Here is a 22,265-nt window from a genome sequence, read left to right on the forward strand (position 1 = left end):
CACTTAGAATTTAAATGCAGGGTGTCTTCCTGAAAGGCTCTGAAAATCCACTGTGAACTGAGAGGTATTTTTTGTACTGAATTCCTCGTTTTAGAGTTTGCTGCAGTTGCTCAGTGTCTCTCTTAACCACCTTCTTATGTTTCATTTCAGATGCAACAAATGTACCAATGCCACAGTTGGAGAATTCTGGCTCCCTAGCTGAAGCATTTGATCAGGTGTCTGGCAACATAAGTGATGATTCTTGACAAATTTTCCTGACAACAAATGGAAAAGAAGGAAAACATGTTGCTTTTTGACTTCTAGAGAGACATGGGAAGGGACTCTGGAGTTTACAAAATGCATTCTGGAAAATGGAAGTTCGAAGATGATAAACTAAACTGATTTTCTGATTGCCAAGACAAGTCTAGGGAAGAGGACAGAGAAGCTATGGCAGGGAGACTGCATAATGGGGAAAAGAAGCTGGGAGAGCAAGAGTTCCAGCAGAAGCTGTTCAGGGAGTACATGCATTGCCCGAAGGCTGGCTGCACGGTATGTCCCTCTAAAGGTCCCTATGCATGGGCAGCACGCACCAGCTGCTCAACACAGTGCTTTGGTAAGACCCAAGACAATGTTTATGAGACTCTCTTCTGGGTCATCCCCGTGGTCCTCAGCCCTTACCTGTGATGGAAAGAAAGGGACAGGAATCCACACAATCCCTGCTTTTTACTGCTTTTCTAATAACTGCCTCCCAGTTGCTGGAGCATTCTGCTTGTTTCTCCTCTGGGGTTGTTTGCACAGTGTGCTCCTACACCTTTTCTGTTTTAATAAATGTATTTTAGAGAACTACTTAGTCTGAGAAATAACTAAAGAATTCTAAAGCAATTTTAAGTGTTGAAGCATAGCTGCCCGTCTACCTCAGTGTGGGACAGTATCCCTCATTTAAAGTATGTCCTGGCATGGCCATTACCTTTGTTTAAACCTGCCACTTCAATATAGTGAAATCTTCTTCCCAAATATAGGTTGAAAGTGTTCTCTCCTGTTCTGTAGATCAGTGTCTTTTTTCCAAGTCTCAGGTAGTCAGCTGAAGGTAGCAGCCTCATTCTAAGCATTAAGTGTATCTGTTAATGTGTTTCTGTAAGTAGCCTGTCCCTTAAGTAGCCTGGGGAACTATTTCAGATGGATTGGTCATTGCTGTTGTATTAGTGAAAATAAAAGCACTAGAGACTGAAGTCCCAGTTAAGCTTTTCCACTGGAGTTACGGGATTTTTCCTTATAGTGGCAGCGAATATCTCAGTGAGTGCCTTCTTTTTGGCCATGTGAAAGGAACAGCTTTTGATTTGAATAGTTTGTAACATGAAATTATATCCAGGTGACAATGAGTCATGCCTTGATTTTGAAGTGCATCCTAGAAAGTGTTGGTCTTTTCAAGGAAAGGCAGGATTTGGAACAGCTCACAACTCTTCCGAGCTCTAGGAAGCCTCCTACAAAATGTTGACAAGCAGTTATCTGCAAATGGTGTTCCAGATGCTGTTAGGTAAGGTCCCCAGAAGGCTGTGTGCTCAGGATGTGTGGGCAAGCAAGAGTACCCAGGCTGAAACAGGATGTCAGGCAGAAAGTCATTACACTGCTTACATTGGTGCAATGTAAATTCTTTGAGTGGTAATATGAGAAGATTTTTGATCTGCAGAGTCTAGCCATGAAGCCCCCGCTGTATGCTTTGGCCCCTGTGCAGAGTGTGTTTGAAAATCTGACCTCGTGGAAAGTGTTGATTACTGTTTTAAGATTTTGTATTGACACTGCTGTCTTTGTTTTAATTTGTTTTTAAAGTGCTTTCTACAAACTGTTTCCTTACCTACATGTGCTTTGTTATGCCAAAGAACTCATTTCCCCATAAAACACTTTTCAGCTGATGGATGTTGTTAATTTAATACTACACAAAACATTAAAAAAACCCCCAATTCTTCTCTATTTTAAAAAGCTTTCACTGTGTTGATGCATATGCTATCACCATTCCCATTCACATGCAAGTCAAAACAGACATTGAACAGATCACATGTGGTTTTTGTCCTTTTTTCTGTGGTTGGGAAAGCACCAAAAGCATTTACTTTGCAGTCTGTCGTGATCTGCAGCAACTGTAGCTGTGACTGCATTATTGTAATCCCCTAGAAAGTAGTGCTAGCTTGCAGGTGTACAGACACACATGTGAACAGACAAATCTCCTTGTCTGCCCCACAAAGGTCCAAGCGCTTCTGTTCAGTGTTGGTTAGTACACAGGTAAATGTTCAGTGTTAATGTGTACTGTAGTCCTACAGGAAGTCCTACTGGAAGCCTCTGAGCCCTACTGAAACCTAAAGAACAAATATTCAGCAATACATTATTTTGTATTCTGAATACAGATATAACTGTCACAAGGTAGGAGGATGGCATGGGATGAGAATAGATGCTTATTTCAGAAGGTGTTAGCAATTGTTTTAAAATAAACCCCAGGTTTCCAAACTTCCATCCTGCTGATTCTGATACTACTCTTCATCTCCAAATGACCAACTGTGTACTCTTGGCACAATACTGACTTGTTTAGTGTACTAGTATGGTTGGACGTAATTTAATTTGCTTTGGAAATGGCACTTTGTGCTTTGTAGTTGTTTCCATAGGACATCTTTATTGTGTTTTAATCTTATGGTTGCATGCTTATAACTGAGTGCTTTGTTTATGTTTAATAGAAGAATTAGTGGCATCTAGGAAATAATGATGGGTTTACTCTTCATGATTTGTGGTGCTTACTGTTTTAGTTTACCTGATCCGTCTGTCTGTGAAACAGGTTGCCACTGAGAAATTTTAATTTAACCAAGACGTGGGGATTAAAGGCTCTTAATTTTACTAAACAAAATGAGGGTGAGAGAGAAGACAAAGATTGAATTTTGTGGTGGTGTTAAGTGAATCAGTGATAAACCATAAGCCTGTTTCATCTTTGTCAATTTGGGATCTATAACCATGATGTAGAGTTGTTACTTATTTTGTGCAAGAGCCTTTGCTCAGTGTATCCTAGCTGGTGTTTTCACATGGCAGAATGGAGGCATTCCATAGCTTTACATTTCTGATCCATAATGTGTGAAATTTCAAAGGTTATGTTTCATTACATGAGTTTCAGAATGTAGACTTGACATTTATGGAACAAGTAGAAATCTGGGACGATGTTGCTTAATGCAACCAAGTGTTACATGTCTTTGTTGATAATGACTTAATTTTTAACATTCTCAGCGTGTCACGCATTTAAGCTCAAATGAAAGTGGTTTTCTGCATTAATGGTTTATCTGTGTGCTCCATTTTTTTATTCTGAGTTTAAAAGATGTGGGAAAGAAAAATAACAAAAAAAAAAATTGCTGAGCAGCAGTAAAATCAGAGGGCAGAGGATGACATTTTGCTTCTGGTGCTCTTTTGGGGAGGTATTTTGCCCCCATCTCCAGTTACATTTTAGTTTATATTGTTTCCTTTCATTCCTGCTTGAAAGATGACTTTATGAGTTTTTACTGAAGACAGTCAACCATTGTGTCACATGGGTGAAGAAGTCTTTCCTGTGTTAAGATCACCTAAACATGAAATTACTATTCTTAAGAGCATATAATGGCATTCATGAAACCTCCAAAATACTGCTATACTCCAGTAGGGATAGAAACTCCATGAAAAACAGAAGGAACCTTGCTCTTGTCACATCTTTATTTTAAAAAACCCACTTGGAATTAGAAGTTCACTGTTAATTTCATGCTGTTTTTCTTTTGCCATCTATCTTCAGAGTTTATGTTTTCATTATTTTCATCTTTTCATTTTATTTTGAATTCTTTGGATGAAAATGGATTGATAGTTTACTTAAAGATTTTGGCAATAAAAATAACTTCATTAAACCAAATGATTATACCAAGCACTGTATAATGACCATGGCAGTGTTATTCAACAGATGGTCACAGGTTCATTTTTATGAATGGGAATACTGGGAATTCTCCATACTCATTATGTGCGAGAGATTCACAGATGTCCTTTGCAAATCTGCTTGTGAAAGACTGGATGTAAGTATTATATTTTGGTGGTAATTTTAAGAGAGCTTGTAATATTTTAACATGTATATTACATGAACTTTCATTTCCTTTTGTTTTTTTAAATTTATTTGTTGTACAAATAGGATGGTAGTAATGTCTTACAGAATACTTTAACAGTGATAAGTTCTAGGTATTTAAAACATGCAGCTTTTTTAACTCAAGCATTTAGCATGAAGTGATTGAATGCATTTGAAATGTAAACATAGCATCTCATTAAAGGAAAATATTCTTTATTTAAGCTATCATATGCACCACATGTGTTTTTTTCTAATTTACCATAGTGAAAATGACATCTTACCATTTGGTAAAATCATCATCTGTTTCTTGCAGTTCTGTAGGAAGTCCAGCTAGGAGGTTATATATCTCTAAATATGGATGAGATGGAAAAGGCTGTGTCTGTGAAAGATGACAATGTAGTATGTGTTACTTGCTGTTTCCGTATCTACAGTGATTTCTGGAACCATTTTTCCGTGGAATAAGTTACAACATTTCTCATTTTCTTCAGTGCTAGTTATAAATTTGATTTATTTGGTCGTGGTGACTAGGAAAGCACTAAATTAGCTTGGCGCACTAAAAGCTCAGTATAGCAGGCATTTGGTGCATGTTTCACTTGGAGTAATCTCATTGACTTCCCAGCTAAGTAGAATTAATCTTGGGTTACAAGATTCTTGTCTTATCCTACAGTAGTCTTGTATTCTAAAATGAATGTCCCTCAGGCTAGGTGTAGAGAAGTTATATGTTTGTCCTCAGTGGAGACTACAGAGGTTGTCCTTCCTTTATACTTAACTCCTTCTGGGGTTTGGCTTCCCTTGTAGCTGGGTGTCAGTCAGCAGTTTCTCCCGCTGCCGGGTTGTCTTGCAAAGACTTGTCTGCCCCAAAATTTCAGATCCTGCAGCTTCAAATTCAGAGGAGAAATTACCACAAAATTGTTGTGATTAGCTGGGCATATCACAACACGAATTTCTGTGCAGAATCTCAGCCATCTCTTTACCCTGCAAATCATATGGTAGATTATTTACTTGTTATCTTTATACCCTCTTCCCCCATCTTATATCTTTCATTTGACAAATGAAAAGACAGAGAGGCATGGGGAAGGTTATACATCTATTCTCTGTACACAGGGTAATTCACTGGTAATTCATTAAGTTTGTGTTAAAAGTTTTACTTAGATTTAATATTCATATTGTGGGGGGGGAGGTTCTGTTTTGAGAGGGATTTTGGGGTTGTTTCTTTTTTGTTTGGTTTTTTGATTTGTTTTTTTTTGTGGGTTGTTTGGTTTTTTATTTGTTCTACAGACTGTTCTTCAGGTATGTGTAGCTTTACTGTCATCTTGATTTTCTGAGTTCACTTGGGCCCTTTTTGGTGATCAGTTCCTTGCGCTGTGAAACTGGAGGAGCTGGGGAAGGGACTGGCAGTGAATCAATGCATGTTAGGGAAAAAGAAACCCTGAAAAACAAATGTTTGTCAAAGGGAAATGGTGTCTTTCAGGTTTTTGCTTGACCTTCATATATAGAGGTGTGTAGGCCATAGCTAGAGAAGTGTGCTGTGCCTCAAAGTAAATAGTTCTGGTAGCTTTTTCTGCTCCCAGCTGTATTTCCTCATCTAACTGTCCAGGGAGTGTCTTGCATTAGTGCTCCATGGGCATGAGTTGGCCTGTGCTTCTTGCAAATGCCAGCTCAGTTGCATAAATGTGTGCTTAAGGACCACAGGGGGCCCTGCCAGTAACAGAAAAGAAGGTAAGTGGTGCTCCTGACAAATACTGGGTGCCTCTGCCCTCGCTCCAGCAGCACGTGTGTCACCTGAGGTGTGCGAACACTGCGTGCCTGTCGCTGGTGGTGGATACACTGCTGGTTCCTTTCTCTCCTTCATGGAAGTTCAGTCTTAGCCTTAAAAATCAGCTGTGAGGCTTGACAAAGAATCTGCCTTTGCCACAGTGTCTGTATAAATCATTAAAATGGTGCTTCCGTATGGATGCTGGCCACAAGGCTGTGAAACCTTGGTGAGGGGTGGAAATTGTCTTGGAAACTCAGGAGGAGACAGGAGGATGATATGGAGTATTGTTTGGGCTCTAACCATTTGCCTTGAGTGGAGGAAACGAGGATGATTTGAGGCAAATCAGGCTGTGGGGCACCATCATATGAAGTAGTGTTATATTGGTGTATTGGTGGTGCAGACATTGCCAGTCTTTTCAGTTAATTTTTAATGAACTGTTTCCCACTGTCTCCATGGTATTACTGTTAATTAAGGATCACCTGATTTGGCACTTAGGTTTTCCGGGTCATTTTTGGAATTTTGAGGAATTTTGGAGAAGTGTTAACACTTTATAATTTTCTGTCCACAAGTCTGGCTGTGCCAGACCAGTATGAAATTTCTGTCTCAAAAATGTTTGAAGTATCAGCTGTTCTTTATGGCTTTCTGCTGCTTCTTTGGTTCAGTGTAGATCTGACCAGCTTCCTGTCTTTGTTTGATTTCAAGTGTTCTAATTTGCTTTTTATTGCACAGTACTTACGTGTCCTTTCAGAAGTACAATAAAATGGGTTAATCCATGAAATAGCTTCTATGTGGCCTGGTGTATTTTACATTGTGTCGAGTGTTATTTAGAGGAATAGACCAATATCTGTTTCTTTCATCTCAGAGGTTTTTTTTTTTCCTATTACTTAGCTATATGAACAATTTGGAAAGGTATTACACTCCATTAAAGTTACAGACGTAAACCTTGTAGGGCATAAGTCATTCATGCTCATAAACCTATAGGGATAATTCATATCAAATATGTACCTTGTCGATATGGTATTACTTTAAGAAATCCCCCGAGTTCATAACACAAATCACAATTGTAAAAATAGAGTGCACAGTAAGAATGGAGAAAAATAGATAGGAGGCTAAGAGAAGTCTGTATTAAGCCCAGCCCATTCTGATTAATTCCAGAATTTTAATGCTTGCAGATGTATTAATTGGCAGGTATTCATATTTTTATGTTTTAAGACCTTTTGAATGATATATAATTTTCCATATAAATCAGTCTGATGGGTATTTGCTATTTCTAATCTGTAGATATTTTATATTACATTATCAGCCCTGTATTTGATACATTTATGAAACACAAAGCACTACCATTTGTAGAGATTTATTCGTGTATCATTTTCCCCCAGATTTGCCAGAACACCATCATGTTCGTGTTCTGAAGGTTAATGCCCAAAGTCAAACAGACAGAAGCCAAATGCTGCAAGGTTTCCAAGATTAGGACTGATTCCCTTCACGAAAATAAATGATTCCTGCCATGTTCAGTGATTTTGTGCAGCACTACTCACGGCTGAGTGAGTGCATCAATACTGTAGTCCTTACATGCTGTACATACTGATGACACTCTGTGTTAACTTGATTGACTGAGCAGTATACTGGAGAGGATGCACCTGCGAGAGATGTGCAGACATATATATTTTTATTCTGGTTTTGAAGCATTTTGGGTTTACTCTTTTTTTTTTGGAAGTCTTAGTTTCACATTTCATGGGTTATCATGTTGTGCTGTTAAGGTAGAACAAACAGTTACGTGCTTCTTTGTTGTCAAAACTGGATTGGAAAATGATCTAAGGTGCGTCTTCTTTCTCTATAAAAAAAAGGAGAAAAAGCCTGATTTTGTATTTTAAAAGAAAATGACATAAAGAGGACGAGTGTGAAGTCTGGCAAGTCAGTAGCTGTGTAAATTATGCTTATTTTAAGGGATTCAGTTTAATGGTAGAGAAATGTCATGTGTAATTCACTTACAAGCATTATTTTTTGCTACAGTTTTATGTTTTGTTATCGTTTTTGTAGGCTTTGAGACAACAGCAGAAAAGAAGAAATGGAGTCTCAATGATGGTAAACAAGACTGTTCCTCGTGTTGTTTTGACACCATTAAAGGTGTCCGATGAGCAGTCGGATTCACCTTCAGGTAAATAGCTCAAGGACCGTTTGCAAGATCAGCTCTATTCACAGAGCCTTCCTCTGAATCAGATGTGTGGCATACAGAATTTGGAATTGCTGAAATACTATTTCCACTGGGTGGCTTTGTTTAACATCTTTATTTCTTTATCAAGACTCGTGTCTCAAGGATGGAGATTTTTCATTAATAAAGAGCTGAAGGCACACAGTAAAATGACAATTGGTAATAGCAGCAGCTTTAAAGGAATGCAAAGTAACATTTTGTTTGGCTCTGGAGCTCTAATGGAGGACCACATGCTGGTATTCAATGCCATAAAAAGAGGAGGGGGAGAAAGGCAAGCTTCTCCATGAATGTGAATTTGTGTCTCAGTTCTGCATTGCAATACTCAAATCCTTTTGTTAGCTTTTCTTCTTATACCATGCTTATCACTGCAGCATAACCTTGACCTTTAGCTCTGGTGGTTAAGTTACTTCATTTTAAGAGATTCCTGTGTCTATGTTTAACACAAATTGACAATTATATTTCTGAACATATCTTTTCTTTAAATATTTCTTCAAAAAGAAATTATCTTTTTTTCAGCCTTACGTTGCTTTACTGCCCCATAACTTAAGGTTAAAATATTTTTAAAAATATCTCCTGGGCATTATAGAACTATATTATTTTTATTAGATCACTGAACATTTTTATTGACTGCAGTGTTCAGTAAACTTTAGTTTTCAGCACTTAATTGATTTATTGAGCTTTTACTTCCAATTCCTCTGATGAGGAGGAATTGTGTTGTGACCAGAAAAGTATATTGCCTTTCAGCAAGAAAATGTCAAATTTTTTTAAATCCTATTTTTGTTTTGTTTATGGTGTAGGGGGTGCTGAGGGGATTGTTAGTGAAAGTGCAAAAGCATCATATTTGAGGGATTTTACTTTTTCCAAAGGATCGGAATCTAAAAATGGCGAAGCAGATGGTTCTGATAAAGAGATGAAACATGGGCAAAAGTCTCCAACTGGAAAGCAAACAAGCCAGCACTTAAAGAGGTTAAAAAAATCTGGTTTAGGTGAGTAGGAGTAAAATAAATATCTTACTTGTAATACTGATATTTTTCTAAACTTTGTGTTCTCTTGGAAAGTTTTATTTTTCTGTTTACCTGTCCCTTTTTCGAACTCAGCAGCTGATCCTTTCTCAAGAAGACATCTTTCTGTCTACCTGGAAAATCCATGGTCAGTTTTTTTTTTGTCCTCAGTGGTTGCTTTTTAAAGTTTGACAGACCTAAGCAATTGCAGGCAGAGAGGTGATTTAGCAATTAGATTCTGATTGTTACGTAATGATTTTTTGGGGGATGAGGGCAGTGTGTAACAGATCTTCTTTCTTCATGGTGAATTTGCTTGCCTAATGTGCATTTATTCCTAGAGATAGCAGCATATTTGCTTACATGCTTGCCTGATTAGAAGTTGACATTCTCTTTTCTTCATTTGCATTATTGCATGTCATATAGAGTTTTGGAATAAAGGTTTTGGTTGGTTCTTCTTTGGTTGATTTAGTTCTTCTGTTGGATCTGTAACTATTTTGAAGCTACATCTCTTGCGGTGGTAGATACAGTTTCTGATTTTATTTTCTGTGGGTTTTTTAGTGAGGCTCATGGATCACATTCTGTAATTAACAAAGAATTTTCTCTGAAGAGATGCTAAGAGTAAATTCTAAATCTCCATGTCATAGGCAGATTTTCCTGCTCTGCATGAAATTTAATTGGAAGAGTTCCCTAGGGAGCACAAAATGTAGTGTTCACTAAGACTCTTGTCTCTTCTTATGTGAAGTCAAAGAATGACATAACTGTTTCTTTATCTTTACAAAGTACTTCTTACATTCATCAGAATGCTGAGTCATTTAAAGAAGTATTTTGCAACGTGGCCATGTTGGAAAAGATAACAAACAAGCTTTTTGTAGTGCTAAATCATAGAAGTTATTTTATGTCGTCTTTGCGGGAATGAAATTGTTCTTCTTTATTAATCATCCAGCCTAGTCCTATTTTTATAAATCATGATCATGTAAAATAGCTCCAAGGCACTTTACTTCCTAAATGCCATAGGAGAGTTGTTAAATGTGCTATTGCCAGTTCCTGGAAGTATAACCTATAAGCCTTATTGTATCACAGCCTCCCATGAAAGTGTACTTTGGTTTCATACATGATCTTTCTGCAGATTATCAATCAGACCCATGTGGATAGCTAGTTCTCTATGTTGATCCAACATCATTATTCAAAATAGACAATACTCCCTCAGTATTAGAGCTTTTGCTAAGTTATATTCAATGTTAGATGATTTCCTGTCATTTTTCTCTACATTTAAGACTGAGATACATCATTTCAATATATATATTCCTCCCCATCTTCAAATATGACATCAACTGTTGGCTCATGATATCAATTGAATTCATTAGGGTTTTTTTGGTGGATTTTGGAAAATAAATCTATTGGCATTTTGGGACACCACACATGAAGTGCAGGGAACTTTGTATAAGGTTTAAGGGTTTCTGTTCTTGTACCTTTTGAAATGTTTCTCTCATGATACAGCTTTTCTTGGCATTTTAGAAGTGCAGTTGTAGAGCAGCTTTGAGAACAGATCCAGGGTCCTGTGTAGTGCACAATTCAGGTCCAGATACTGTTTGGTTGTCTGAAACTCTGCTGATCTGCCCAACATTCACTACATGTGTTTGGTAGACTTTCTGAGCTCTGATTAAATAAGATTACTTTTTTTTCCATTTTAGTTAACAGATTCTTCCAACTTTGTGATTTCTGTGCTTTTTCTGTTTTTATTTTCATACCTTGATATAGACCTATAGTGCTCCCATCTCCTTATGGTTAATTCTCTGTGTTGAGGAGTAAACTCTTATTTTCCAAGGCTGCAAGCCTGAGTTTCTCTCTTGTCTTACAGCTTCTATTTCTGATTTGGACAGTGATACCCCTGAACTATATAAGGGTTCAAAATGTCTTTCTCTGTGGAAAACGACATAAAAAGCACTGGCACATGTTTTGTCATAAACTCTTCTCAGTGCTATGATTAGTGATGCAGTAGTGTCATACTTCCATGCTGCTCCCAGATACTTCACTAAATCTTATTACAAACTTGGGACCTGCTATACAGAACCTAAATTAACCATAGGAAGGGTGCAGGAGAGAGAATTTGTTATAAATTCTGAGCAGATTTTGAGGGGTTTTTTTTAAGTAGAGCTGTGGTGGGCATCCACAGTTTGCTACACACACAGAAGCAATACACGCATTTCTTCCAGAAGCTGATAAAACTCCCACAGTACTCTGTAAGTGATAAAAGGCCAAATAAATCAGAAAATGTAGATTTGATTCTTTGTCTTGAGCTTTTCATGCTATGAGAATATCTGCCACTGAAGGATGTTACTGATTTTGCAGTCATGTATCTTATTTCAGTTTGGATTATCTCTGTGTGTGTGCCTTCCCGTAGGATATGAAGCTCTAGCTGGGGAAAATGTTACTCTAACCTGGAGTCACTTAGAAGATGGGGATATGTATTTTGAATTGATTAAAAAAGAGAATATACATACAGGCATTAAAATTCAGTACATCATACAACTTGTGTTATGCTCGGGGACTGTGTTCTTTTTACATTTATATTTAGTGGGTGGAACAGATGGTGAGGATAGTTTATTGTGATGCATTCATGAAAATGGGCACTTCTTCCATGCAATTGTCCTGTATAACAGGGCATTCATTTGCTGGTAATGGAGTCTTAGCTGTACTGAAATAGAGTATGTTAGAAATATGTGTTGGAAAAGGTTATCCTGTGCTGAGTGCAAAGTAGTTCTTGTCTCATTCAGTTACTATCAGCTGCTGAAATATAAAATAAAATTACAAGAATGTTTACAGGAGGCTGTGACTGAAATGGAGCTTTTAGAATTTACAAATCTTCATTTTCTTACATGTGTATATTTTGTAGTTACAGGCTTTCAGGGAAGCGACCACCATAGGTCCTCTAAGAAATCCAAAGCATAGTTGCATTCCTTCTATTGTGGTTACTGTTGAGTAGCTTGTAACATTTGAGACATTCCTCATCGTCAGTATGCCCAAATTTTCTCATTTTTAAAACATATTTAATCTTCTTAACATTTTAGTTTTAATTGTTGCTGAGAGGTACTATGTAAATGCCAAATGCCATCATTCATCATAGCAGTGGAATAATCTTTTAATCACTTTTTTAGGGATTCTGATGGAGTTTGTGTTTTATATAGTTCAGACCCCTCTTACACCATTTTTGAAATATTTGGAAGTACAACAAACTGAAACCTGAAGAAGTTTCCTGGGAGGGCTTAGAAGCTTTTGAGTTTTTCCAGTTACCTGGACTTTGATATGTTAAGACTTAGAGGAAAAAAAGGATTGTAGCAGTATATAAACACCTTGAAGCAGATAGCTCTTTAGGAAACTTTAAAAAGTATTTTCTAAATATTATCCTAGGAATACTAACAAAATCAGAGCAGACAGGATCTCCAGGGGTCATCTAATTTGTTCATCAGTCATAGGTCAAAATCAGATATGCACCTGTCATTACTGACAGGTATTTGTCTAACATATTCTTAAAATATTTTGATGGAGACCGTAATACCTTCCTATGGATTTAATTCAGAATCTCCTTGTTCTTGGTGGTTGAAAGCTTTCTTTTCCCAGTATCTTAACAGATGTATTTCTTACTGTGCAAGGGTTTAAGATGATAGATAGCCTTTCTGTCCACTGTGTGAAGTGAGAAGACATTATTCTGTAGTGCTGTGCATGAGCCATACGGTTATTTCCCTTTCCCTCTGCTGAGTCCTTATCTTACTCCTGTGTTTGTATCGTTCCTCTCATACCTTGTTTACTAATCTCACAATTCCTGCTGCTGCCTTCTGTGTTTTGATAATTTTAGATCTTAGCTCTTAGGAAAATTCTGAAAAATTCTTTTGTTTTTTGATGTTAATGTTTTCAAACATTAACATATTAAATATTCTCATCTCTTTGATCACTCTCTATTCACACAGGTTTTAGCAGGTGCAATGGGACAAGTTCTGTAGGCCATAGGGCACTGCTGATGGCAAAAGAGAAGCTGTCCATAATTATTGATTCTCATCAGCCTCATCAAGCAGCCTTTTGCTTGAAAATAGGTGCTTATATAATTATTGTCAATGACATGACAGGATTATTTTCTGCAGCTGTTGAGTTGGTCTCGAGCTGGAAGTAAGAATATGTCAGCTGTGATGTTTACTGGAACATAGGAGGTCAAGAGACAAATGCATTTTGTCTCTTTATTATAAAATAAAAATACTTTATCTTCAAGAGACAAATATAGAATATTTTTTATTATTATACAAATATAAAGGCTGTTAAGACACCTAGAAAAGGCTGTGTTACCCTTCTCAGAGTACCATTTCTCTGTAGCCTATTGTATTATACAGTAAAAGCTAAAAACTTAAAAGAAGACTTGTTCCTACTCTCTTCCTTTATTTATGTTTAAAGTTATTTCTGTTTATTTACTCCAGGACATTTGAAATGGACCAAAGCTGAGGATATTGACATAGAAACACCGGGATCTATTCTAGTGAACACTAACCTGAGGGCTTTAATAAATAAACACACCTTTGCTTCTTTACCTCAGCATTTTCAACAATACCTCCTGCTTTTGCTTCCAGAAGTAGACAGACAGGTAAGTAGCATCATAAAATATTTCTATATTTAATGAGACTTTTTTACAGCATGTTTGCATAGGATTTGACTGACTGGGAATTGTTCCAGGAAAGAACTAGAAAATCTCCATACTTTCTTAGGTAAAAGTGTTAGATGTAGGACTGTAAAGTTTGTCCATGAAAAACAGCTCCTGCTTCTTTGCTTCCTGACAATTCTGCAGGTCCCTGATTTTTCTGAATGGAAACTGGGCAGCAAATCTTTCAAACTTACCAGATCACTTAATTAGCTTTTCTACCTATGGTGTTGAAGATAAGCTTCTCATTCTCAAGACTTTCTTTATTTTGAGTCTCTTTTCACCTGTGATCTTTCTTGGTGCTCTGCCAGCAATGTCCAGGTCAACATTAGTCAATTAGTCAATATTTGTTCTCCTGCTCTTCATCTTTTGGACAAGCCTACATAAGCTCTCTCAGCTCCACTGCACTGAATCCACTTATTCACACCTTTTATAAGGAATATCTTCTCCAGAGCTTATGACTGTGTGCTCGGATCTGTTGAGAGAATGATTTGGAGAGGAACAGGCTGGAAATAAAATTTCAGTTTTGTGATCTTTCCTGCAGTCTTGTCCTTCCTGCATTTGTTGATCAGATTGCAGGGTTTCTTAGAGAGAGAAAAAAAGTCTTTCTAGCATGTCTCATAGTTAAAGGAGATTTCATTTACCCACTTGCCTCACTTAGGGATTCAAACAGTCTTACCAGTTTCAATGGGGAATACTCAGGCACTTAATCCAGACTCATTAACTTACACAAATAGGGCAGATGGTCAGTATCCCTGTTTTAATACAGTAACTAGAGAATGCAGATCACTTAAATGAGTAATTAAAACCTGCATCCTAAATCAGCATTTCATTTCAGTATTGCAGGTTTTATTTCTTAAACTGTTAGTAGTTAGTCTACCACTAAAGCAGGGAGAAGAGGTGCAATGTGACATAAAAAGAGAAAAAAAAATTGTATTAATGTACATTTACTTGGCCTCTTATCAAATTAAATATTGTATGTAGTGGACCATAATTCTGCATTTAGTAACAGAATGCTTGAGAAAGAACATCAGAACAAGATCCATAGGAGAAACAATATAAATGTATTTATTCTCAAGCTCCCACAATGCAAAGTCAATATTGACAAGTTTTAAGAAAAGTTTTTTCCCTGCTGTCAGATTTTAACTTAGTGTCCAGCAAATATTTTTCTGATAGTTTTGATTTTTTTGTTCTCTTTCTAGTTAATTCATCAGAAAAGATTTAAAAAATGTACAAGGTAAAATCATGTTTTCTTTCCAACCATCAAAGACCCAATATTCATAAATTACATTTCAAGTATGAGGTCTTAATTTAGAAATTTTTTTACTTTAACACTATTTTTAAAAATGGAGTATCTACAACTGACAAGCCACTTACCTTCTTATCAGTGTTCTTGCAGCAGAGTTTTTTGGCAAGAAAATCAAGAGACTATTTTTTGAATTTAAGCATGCCTCACTAGTTAAAAGCAGTGCATTTTTTGTCACTTTTATTTCAAAAACCATTCACATAATGCATATGTTATTTCTGAGGCCTAACGCTGCATAATTGGACACTGTTACTTCACAAGCACATGTTGTGATGAGACATTTGCAGGTGTCCTTCTGTCTGTCATCTTCTCACAGCATTCTGTGGGTTTGTGTAACATCCCAGGTTTTCACCTGCATTTGGAAGGCAGGTGTCAGCAGCCATCTCTGGAAGTTTAATGGAAATGTTTGGCCTCTAAGTGTGAAAGTAGGAAAATTCTTTTCTGGTGGAGGATGGAATAGCCCTGCACCCTCGCTTTGCAGAAGTCTTGGCAGAGAAAGGAATGCATCTCTTTTCTTGATATCTGAGAATATGTCCTCAGCTGTGCCTGAAGTGTGGCATCCCAGATACAGACTGATGAAAGCAATTGAACTGATGTTCTTTTCCTTCCTGTGGCAAGTGGAAAATTCCAGTGTAGTGCTCAAAGATCAAATAAAAGGATAGAGAATTTTAGCCAGGGAGTTCTGGTGGGAGTCTCTGCTGTTGGTCACTCTGACTGAACAAGGCAAGAGTATTCAGTTTTCCTCTTTTATTTCTACTTTCTAAATCAAATGGGGCATCAGGCAAGCTATACCATTCTTTGAGTTAGCTGCACATCTCTTGGGGTTCAGTTTTATTGTTTTATATTGGTCTTTCGTTGATTCATCTGAAAATTCTTATTTTGCTCTTCTGGCTCAGAATTGTTTCCTCCCTGTGTGCTGCTCTGCAGTTGGCTGCTGTTGTCTTCCTCAGAGAAAGCTGCACTTCTGTGTTGCCATGTGGATATAGTATGTGAAGTACTGTAATAAATGGCACTATAAAAATGTAATAGAGTAATGCTATTTGTGTATATATAGTGATCTGTGAAATAAATTACTAATGAAGTGCAGTTTCATTTAGGCTTTATTACTGCTTCACATAGAAAAACCCCATGATGAATGATCCTTTGTCATTTCTGTCATAAACACCATTTTTCTGGGTGGTATAACTCCTCCTCCTTAAATCGTACTCAGCCAAAACTTGTCATGCATGTGTCAGTTTGAATAAGCATTTTTAGAAACCATTAGTTAAGGGAGTTGAGGTTTTCTGGGTTTTTGTGTGCAAGTGTTTATTATAAATAAATTACTTCTTTCTCAACCTTGGTTAGTCTAATGTGTTCAAGAAAAGTTCAGGGACAAGTTAGGAGATTGTTGGGAGGTGTTCTCTGATCTTTTTTTATTTTCAAGTGTTGTGGTTGCTATCAGGCAGCTATTGGAGCCCATGGAACAGAAAGCCTTAGGAAAGATGTCCCAGAATGGAAGAAGTCAGGAACTATTCTTCTGATGTTCATGCTGTCCCTACTCCAGCTAGATTTTTTATGAAGTGGAAGAATAGGGTCATTGCTTTTTTTTGCCCTTGGGAAAAGATAAATTGTATCATAAGTTATAATTACAATTTAAATTGATTTCAGCTTGCATATTAGTTTAATTTCTGTTTCAGTAGTGATGAGGCCTTTGTGTAATTTTCTGTATTAAAAATGCCTGTAAAAGAAGTTGGAGTAAGTTGGCAGTTATAGTAGATGCATTTTATCAAAGATTTTATTTGTTTTGATTTGGGGTCAGAGGGAATAAGTATGTAGACATTATTCAAATCATAGAAACAAAAAATGTCCTGAGTGGGAGGGGACCCATGGGGATCATCCATTCAAGCTTCTCACCCTGCACAGGACAGCCCCAAGAATCACACCATGTGCATTGTCCAAATGCTTCTTGAGCTCTGTCAGGCTTGGTGCTGTGACCACTTCCCTGGGGAGCCTGTTCCAGTGCCTAAACACTCTCTGTGTAAAGAACCTTTTCCTAATATCCAACCAAAACTCCCCTGACATGGCTTCAGGCCATTCCCTCGGGTCCTGTCACCACTGATCACCACAGAGAAGAGGTCAGAACTGAGAAGCAGCCATGTCCCAGACTTATCTGTTTAGCAGACTGCTCCAAAATCTTGCATCACTGGATACCAGGAGCTTCATGACTGAAATTTGAACATCCAGATTTTCAGCTCTTCATTAATCTGTATGGATTCAAAGACTCAAAATCAGCTCAGCTGATACAGAAGCCTTTTGGGTGATTCCCTGGGAGACCCACATGACTTGAGCTGGAAATACAGAAAACATGCAGGTATAGAAACTATATGGAAAGAAAAGTCTCTGCATAAGAGATTTCAGTTATCACAAATTCCAGCAAAGTATTTTGCTTTACAGCTCTAATTAGAACATTCTACTGCTAAAGAACAATGGATTTTTCATCACATATCTCCTTCTGACATTGCTACATCAAGCTGATCATTACATGTAACAGAAGCCTTCTTGACCAGCTCTCAGCAAATACCTTCAAAGCAGGAAGTTTCTCTGTATGTCTAGATTGCTGTATGGCATCAGTGAGTCTTCAAACATTAATTAAACAATGTATATTGTGCAAGGATGGGTCACAGGCCTGTACAACAGGTTGCTGAAAATGCATGGCTGTTGGCAATGTTGTGCCTACACCAACTTTCCTTGTTGGTTCTCCTGGGAAGTCAAATTCCTGATCTTAACACTGCAGAATGGGCAAAAGGAAGGGAAACACACCCACCTACTTAGCTTCCAAAAAGAGAAGTGTAGCATTATCTGAAGAGTAGCAGAAAGCTGAAATGATTTTACTAATCCTTAGAGAGCTAAACAGAACATTCTCTCCTGAGTGCTCTGAAAAAAAAGTGTGTCTTTCCAGACTATGACTGCTTAACGCCCTTCTGATCTTTGAGAATTTAACTCTGCCTTGCATTTTCTCTTCTGGTAATACTGGGCTTTTTTGAGTATCTTGTGATTTGTACCTGCCCTGCCATTTCACATAGGATGTGAATTTCTTCCTACAAACTTCAAAGCCTCCTCAGACATGTGTGTTAGGTAGCACTGCCATTTTATCAGACCAAATCTGTTCTGGAAGAGCATTTAAAACAGTAGAGAAAATCACAGTAATAGTTATATCGAGTCTCAGCTTTACTTGTTTAATTAAAGAAATTTAACAATTATCTATCTTTTATCTACAGTTTACAGATAGCCAAGTTAGTTACCGAAATTTGGTATTCTTAAGGAATAACTTAAGGTGTATAGTATTGCAGAAGGTCCTGTGAATATTTCAGGTTTGTAGCAGGTCAGTCTACTGAAAAGAAAAACATAATGTACAAATCAAAGGATTCTAAAATGGGTCAAAACCCACCTTATTCTCTTTCTTTTAATTTCTAAATCAGTGAATCCCAAAATAATTATTGTCTCTTGGATGAGTGCTAGTATTGATATGCAATCACATCACAGCATCCTTTTATTTTAAGGCCAGTGCAGGTTCTGTGTTTCTGTCTTGGCCTTTTCATTTTAGGTTGGTGCAGTTTGAATCTGTCACCTTGTAAAGATTCCTTCTCCCCTTGCATTGAGAAAAGGCACAGGGTGATGTCAGCTAGTGATTTACTCTGTTCCTTTGAAAATAATAAGAAGTAATTTTGGGGAAGGTTATCTACAGAATTCTAATTCAAACCTCTGTTTTCATGCAGTATGAATCAGCTTAATATCTGTTCCTACAATTTGAGCAATGATAGCAAAAGGTAACCATTGTTTTTGATGCGCACAAATTACTCCTACTCCCAAGCACATCAGTTGGAATTTTGTGGTGGAGAGTGGGTAATGAATAATACAAAATATTATTTCACTTGTAAAAGGCAAGAAGAGAAGTCTGGTATCTGACATTCTGAACGCTTAGTATTTAGTAGGTACCTTACTGTATATTAGTTTTTTCTTAGAAGAGAGTGAGTGAAGCTTGATTTTCACAATTTGTTTCTTGTAGCAATGTCACCATCTCCCTGCTTGTTTTATTAACTTCATCAGTGCTTGAGGATTATATGTGCCATTGGTACTTTGAAGAATTTCATTTATAAAAAGACCAACTGCAGAAATTAGTGCTGCATGTATTATTTGCTTCCAGCTTTATTTTATGTTTTTCTCCATGGAATTATTGTGTAATGGTAGTTAAGTGGTTACCTTGTCTTACTTTGCTGCCTTTTTTGCTTATGCTACAATCTTTTAGCTTTTTACTTTTCCATTTTCTATCAATCAGTAGCTTTTGAATATTTATTGTTATGTTCCTGTAAATGTTTGAGTTTTACACTGTGAAATAGTTTTAGGGTTATGACAAAAGCATTTAGTTCAGAGAACATTTGCAATTGAAGGTTAAATGTAACGTATGTCATCTGCACCTAAGCAGATTTAAAAAGCTGTTAAATTGGCACCCCTGTGTGTGCAGTAATTGAAGGTCATTTTATGACACATTTCTCCCTTTAGCTGACATTTTTTCTTTGGTTTTACTAGATGATGTGGACAGCATGGTGTTGTTGTAATGTGCCTTATTTGTACAGCTTTATTAGGGTAGTTTTAATGCAGGTATCTTACAGACTAGAGAGATGAATAAATTCCAATGATTTAAGCTGCCTTTTCCATAAAAATCTGGGTCTCATTCCTGAGCTGAGCTAGCCAAGGGTTTTCAAACAGATTACTACACCCAGCTGACCCTCTGTCCTTATGCAGCAAGTTAATACTTATTTTACCTAACACACCTGTATGGATGGTGTAAGTGTGTATTTCACAGTCATGTATAACAACAGACATCAGTTTCACTTTATGTGAGTTGAAAGCTGAAGGATTTTACTTCAAAATCCCAGTTGTCTTTAGCTACAAGAAAGCTACTCTTTCAGCTTCCCTAGGCAGTCCAGAAAAGCTTACTGCAATTGCTTTGCAATCTGGCTGCTCTGATTGATGTGGTAATGGAATTCTTGTTTGCTTGTTTGCAGTAATCTCCAGTGGTGCTCCTCAGTATCAGTACATCTACATATGTGAATAGGAAGCTTTACATTTTTGATTAAGTGTCATGGTTTCATATTTCTGCAGGCTTGGTCACTGTATTTCAGAAGTGTGAATCAGTGTTTTCCACCCTGCCACATCCATGTTGTGGAAGTTCTTTTTTGATTTCTAAAGCCTTGTTTCAAGGTCTTGTCACACTTTAAATGTCTCACCTCTAAGGACACGTTTGCAGGGGTGTTAGCAGAACTATTGCATTTGCTTTTGTCTATAGCAAGGCTAAACTCAGTTGGCACATCTAGTAGGAGACAGCAATGGTGCTGTGCCCCCTGGAAGCTAAAAAATACAAGATCCACAGCTGTCTCTACAGCATCCTTTCCCATAAGTCCTTCTGATGTGTGAGGGGCCCTTCAATCAAGGTTGTTCTTCTGATGCAGACTAGTGAAGATTTTGTTCCCCTCTTGTTCCCTTCAAGCAAGTTTTCTAAAGTACAGTGAACAGCTGTTAGGGCTTAAAAAAAAAGAGGACTTTGTATGCAATACAAGTTCCATTTACATTTGACAGAATTATTAGTACTTTAAAAAGAGAACTGATAAAGCAGCCCCCTTCCAGTGGGAAAGTAAGGGCTTCACATAAGTGCCTTTTTAAAAGACTGTGCTAGGAGCTGTGCTATGAGAGTATAACTGTCACTATAGGACACGAAAAAGCACAAGCGCACACCGCTGCTCTCGAGGTGAAGAGAAAAGGGAAGTTTATTTTCTGACTCCAACATTTATAGTTTTCCAAAAGTGACAGTGGATTGGAGGGTGACAGTGCCACCTCTCCAATGACGCTGGACAAACTAACAGTCTGTCAAATTTCTCTTCCTCCATAAAAGAATGCAAAACAATGAGTTATTTATAGAAGTGTGTGAGAAAGTTCTCTACAAGAATGTCAACATCAGAAGGCTTAGAAAATCTTAGAAAATCAGAGCAACATATAAATAATGTGTGAACATAAGTGGTAATGTATATGGGCACAAGAGACTGGCATGCTGCAAGTCATGTAGCTGTTGAGGGTGCACTGCGGTACTGCAGCCTGTAGTGTTCCAACTGCACCTCCCTTGCAAAGCGCTCATAGTTGAGTGATATGAGTCGCTCTGCAGTGCCTCCAGTGCTGCCACTGTAGGGCTGTACAGGAATTGGATGGAGAACAGAACATTCCTTTCCATTCTGAATCTGAAGACATTCAAGGACTTGAAGCAAGATGTTGGATGCAGGTGCAGCAAAAGGAAGAGCAAGCAGAAGTGATCCATCCGTGCTTCTGCAGCACTCTCCTCCTCTTCACCCTAACTCCCACCCTCTCTCTCTGCTTCTCCCCTCACCATTCCCTCCCCTCACCCTTTTCCAATATATTTGTTTGGCTTAAATACAAAAGGGAAAAAAAAAGTTGAAACTTTTTACTAATTATTTCAGAACACTACTATCCTTTGAATTATTTCATCTCAGATTTCATTTAGTTCTCTCATTTAGTTCTCGGCCATTTTTTTGTATGGAAAAGCAGTGTTTTCTAATGCCTAGAGAAAAGGGATTGGATGCAGGATTTTCATTTTTGACAGTCATTAAAAATGACAGACTAATTTTAGATGCTTACATGTAACTTCCCCTCACCTTCTGCTTCTCAAAGGTATATGTCTATAATTTTATTATTAAAGGCTAAGTGAATAGACCCTGGTTGTTTATATCCCTTTTCCTGCACTTTCCACAAAATGTGAACGTTCTTGGATAATTTAATAATGTTTAACTTTCTCAGAGTTTCTAGTCATCTTTCCTTAAAAAAGTTCCATACATGCTTGCCTTGATCGCAATCCATATATGCTTTCGTGCCTGTTTTTCCCCCAGGCTTATGTGCCTTTTCTAGTAGCTTTATAAATACTTGGTTTTTTCTGTGTATTCTGACATGCTTGGGTTCACAAATTATGTGAACTATGTATTCGAAAAAAGGGGTTTAATTGTTACTTCTAGAATTTGAATGCAGTTAGATGGTACTGTTTGCTGCATGTTCTAGGTTTTTTTCCTATTTTGCATGGGTTTTGTTTCATTTTAAAACATGCCTTATCTTTTCATTTTGCCAGATTTATTACTCGCCTAAAATTCTTCATCTAATTTCTTGCATCTGAGCTCAAACAGAT

General features: G+C 37.4%; 1 protein-coding gene across 2 annotated transcripts in view; it reads left to right on the forward strand.

Annotated features, from left to right (window-relative positions):
- Nucleotides 1–22,265, forward strand: part of ASXL3 (ASXL transcriptional regulator 3) — a 126,753-nt gene that overhangs the window by 72,445 nt on the left and 32,043 nt on the right. The window contains exons 2-5 of one of the 2 annotated variants that reach the window (XM_059860062.1): nt 151–528; nt 7,884–8,001; nt 8,922–9,041; nt 13,520–13,683. In XM_059860062.1, coding sequence (XP_059716045.1) covers nt 427–528; nt 7,884–8,001; nt 8,922–9,041; nt 13,520–13,683 — 504 coding nt within the window. In that variant the 5' untranslated portion in view covers nt 151–426. The remainder of the gene's footprint in view (nt 1–150; nt 529–7,883; nt 8,002–8,921; nt 9,042–13,519; nt 13,684–22,265) is intronic. The other variant, XM_059860071.1, reaches the window with a different exon arrangement.

The sequence above is a fragment of the Haemorhous mexicanus genome, chromosome 1 (assembly GCF_027477595.1).
Source record: "Haemorhous mexicanus isolate bHaeMex1 chromosome 1, bHaeMex1.pri, whole genome shotgun sequence".
Classification (NCBI taxonomy): Eukaryota; Metazoa; Chordata; class Aves; order Passeriformes; family Fringillidae; genus Haemorhous; species Haemorhous mexicanus.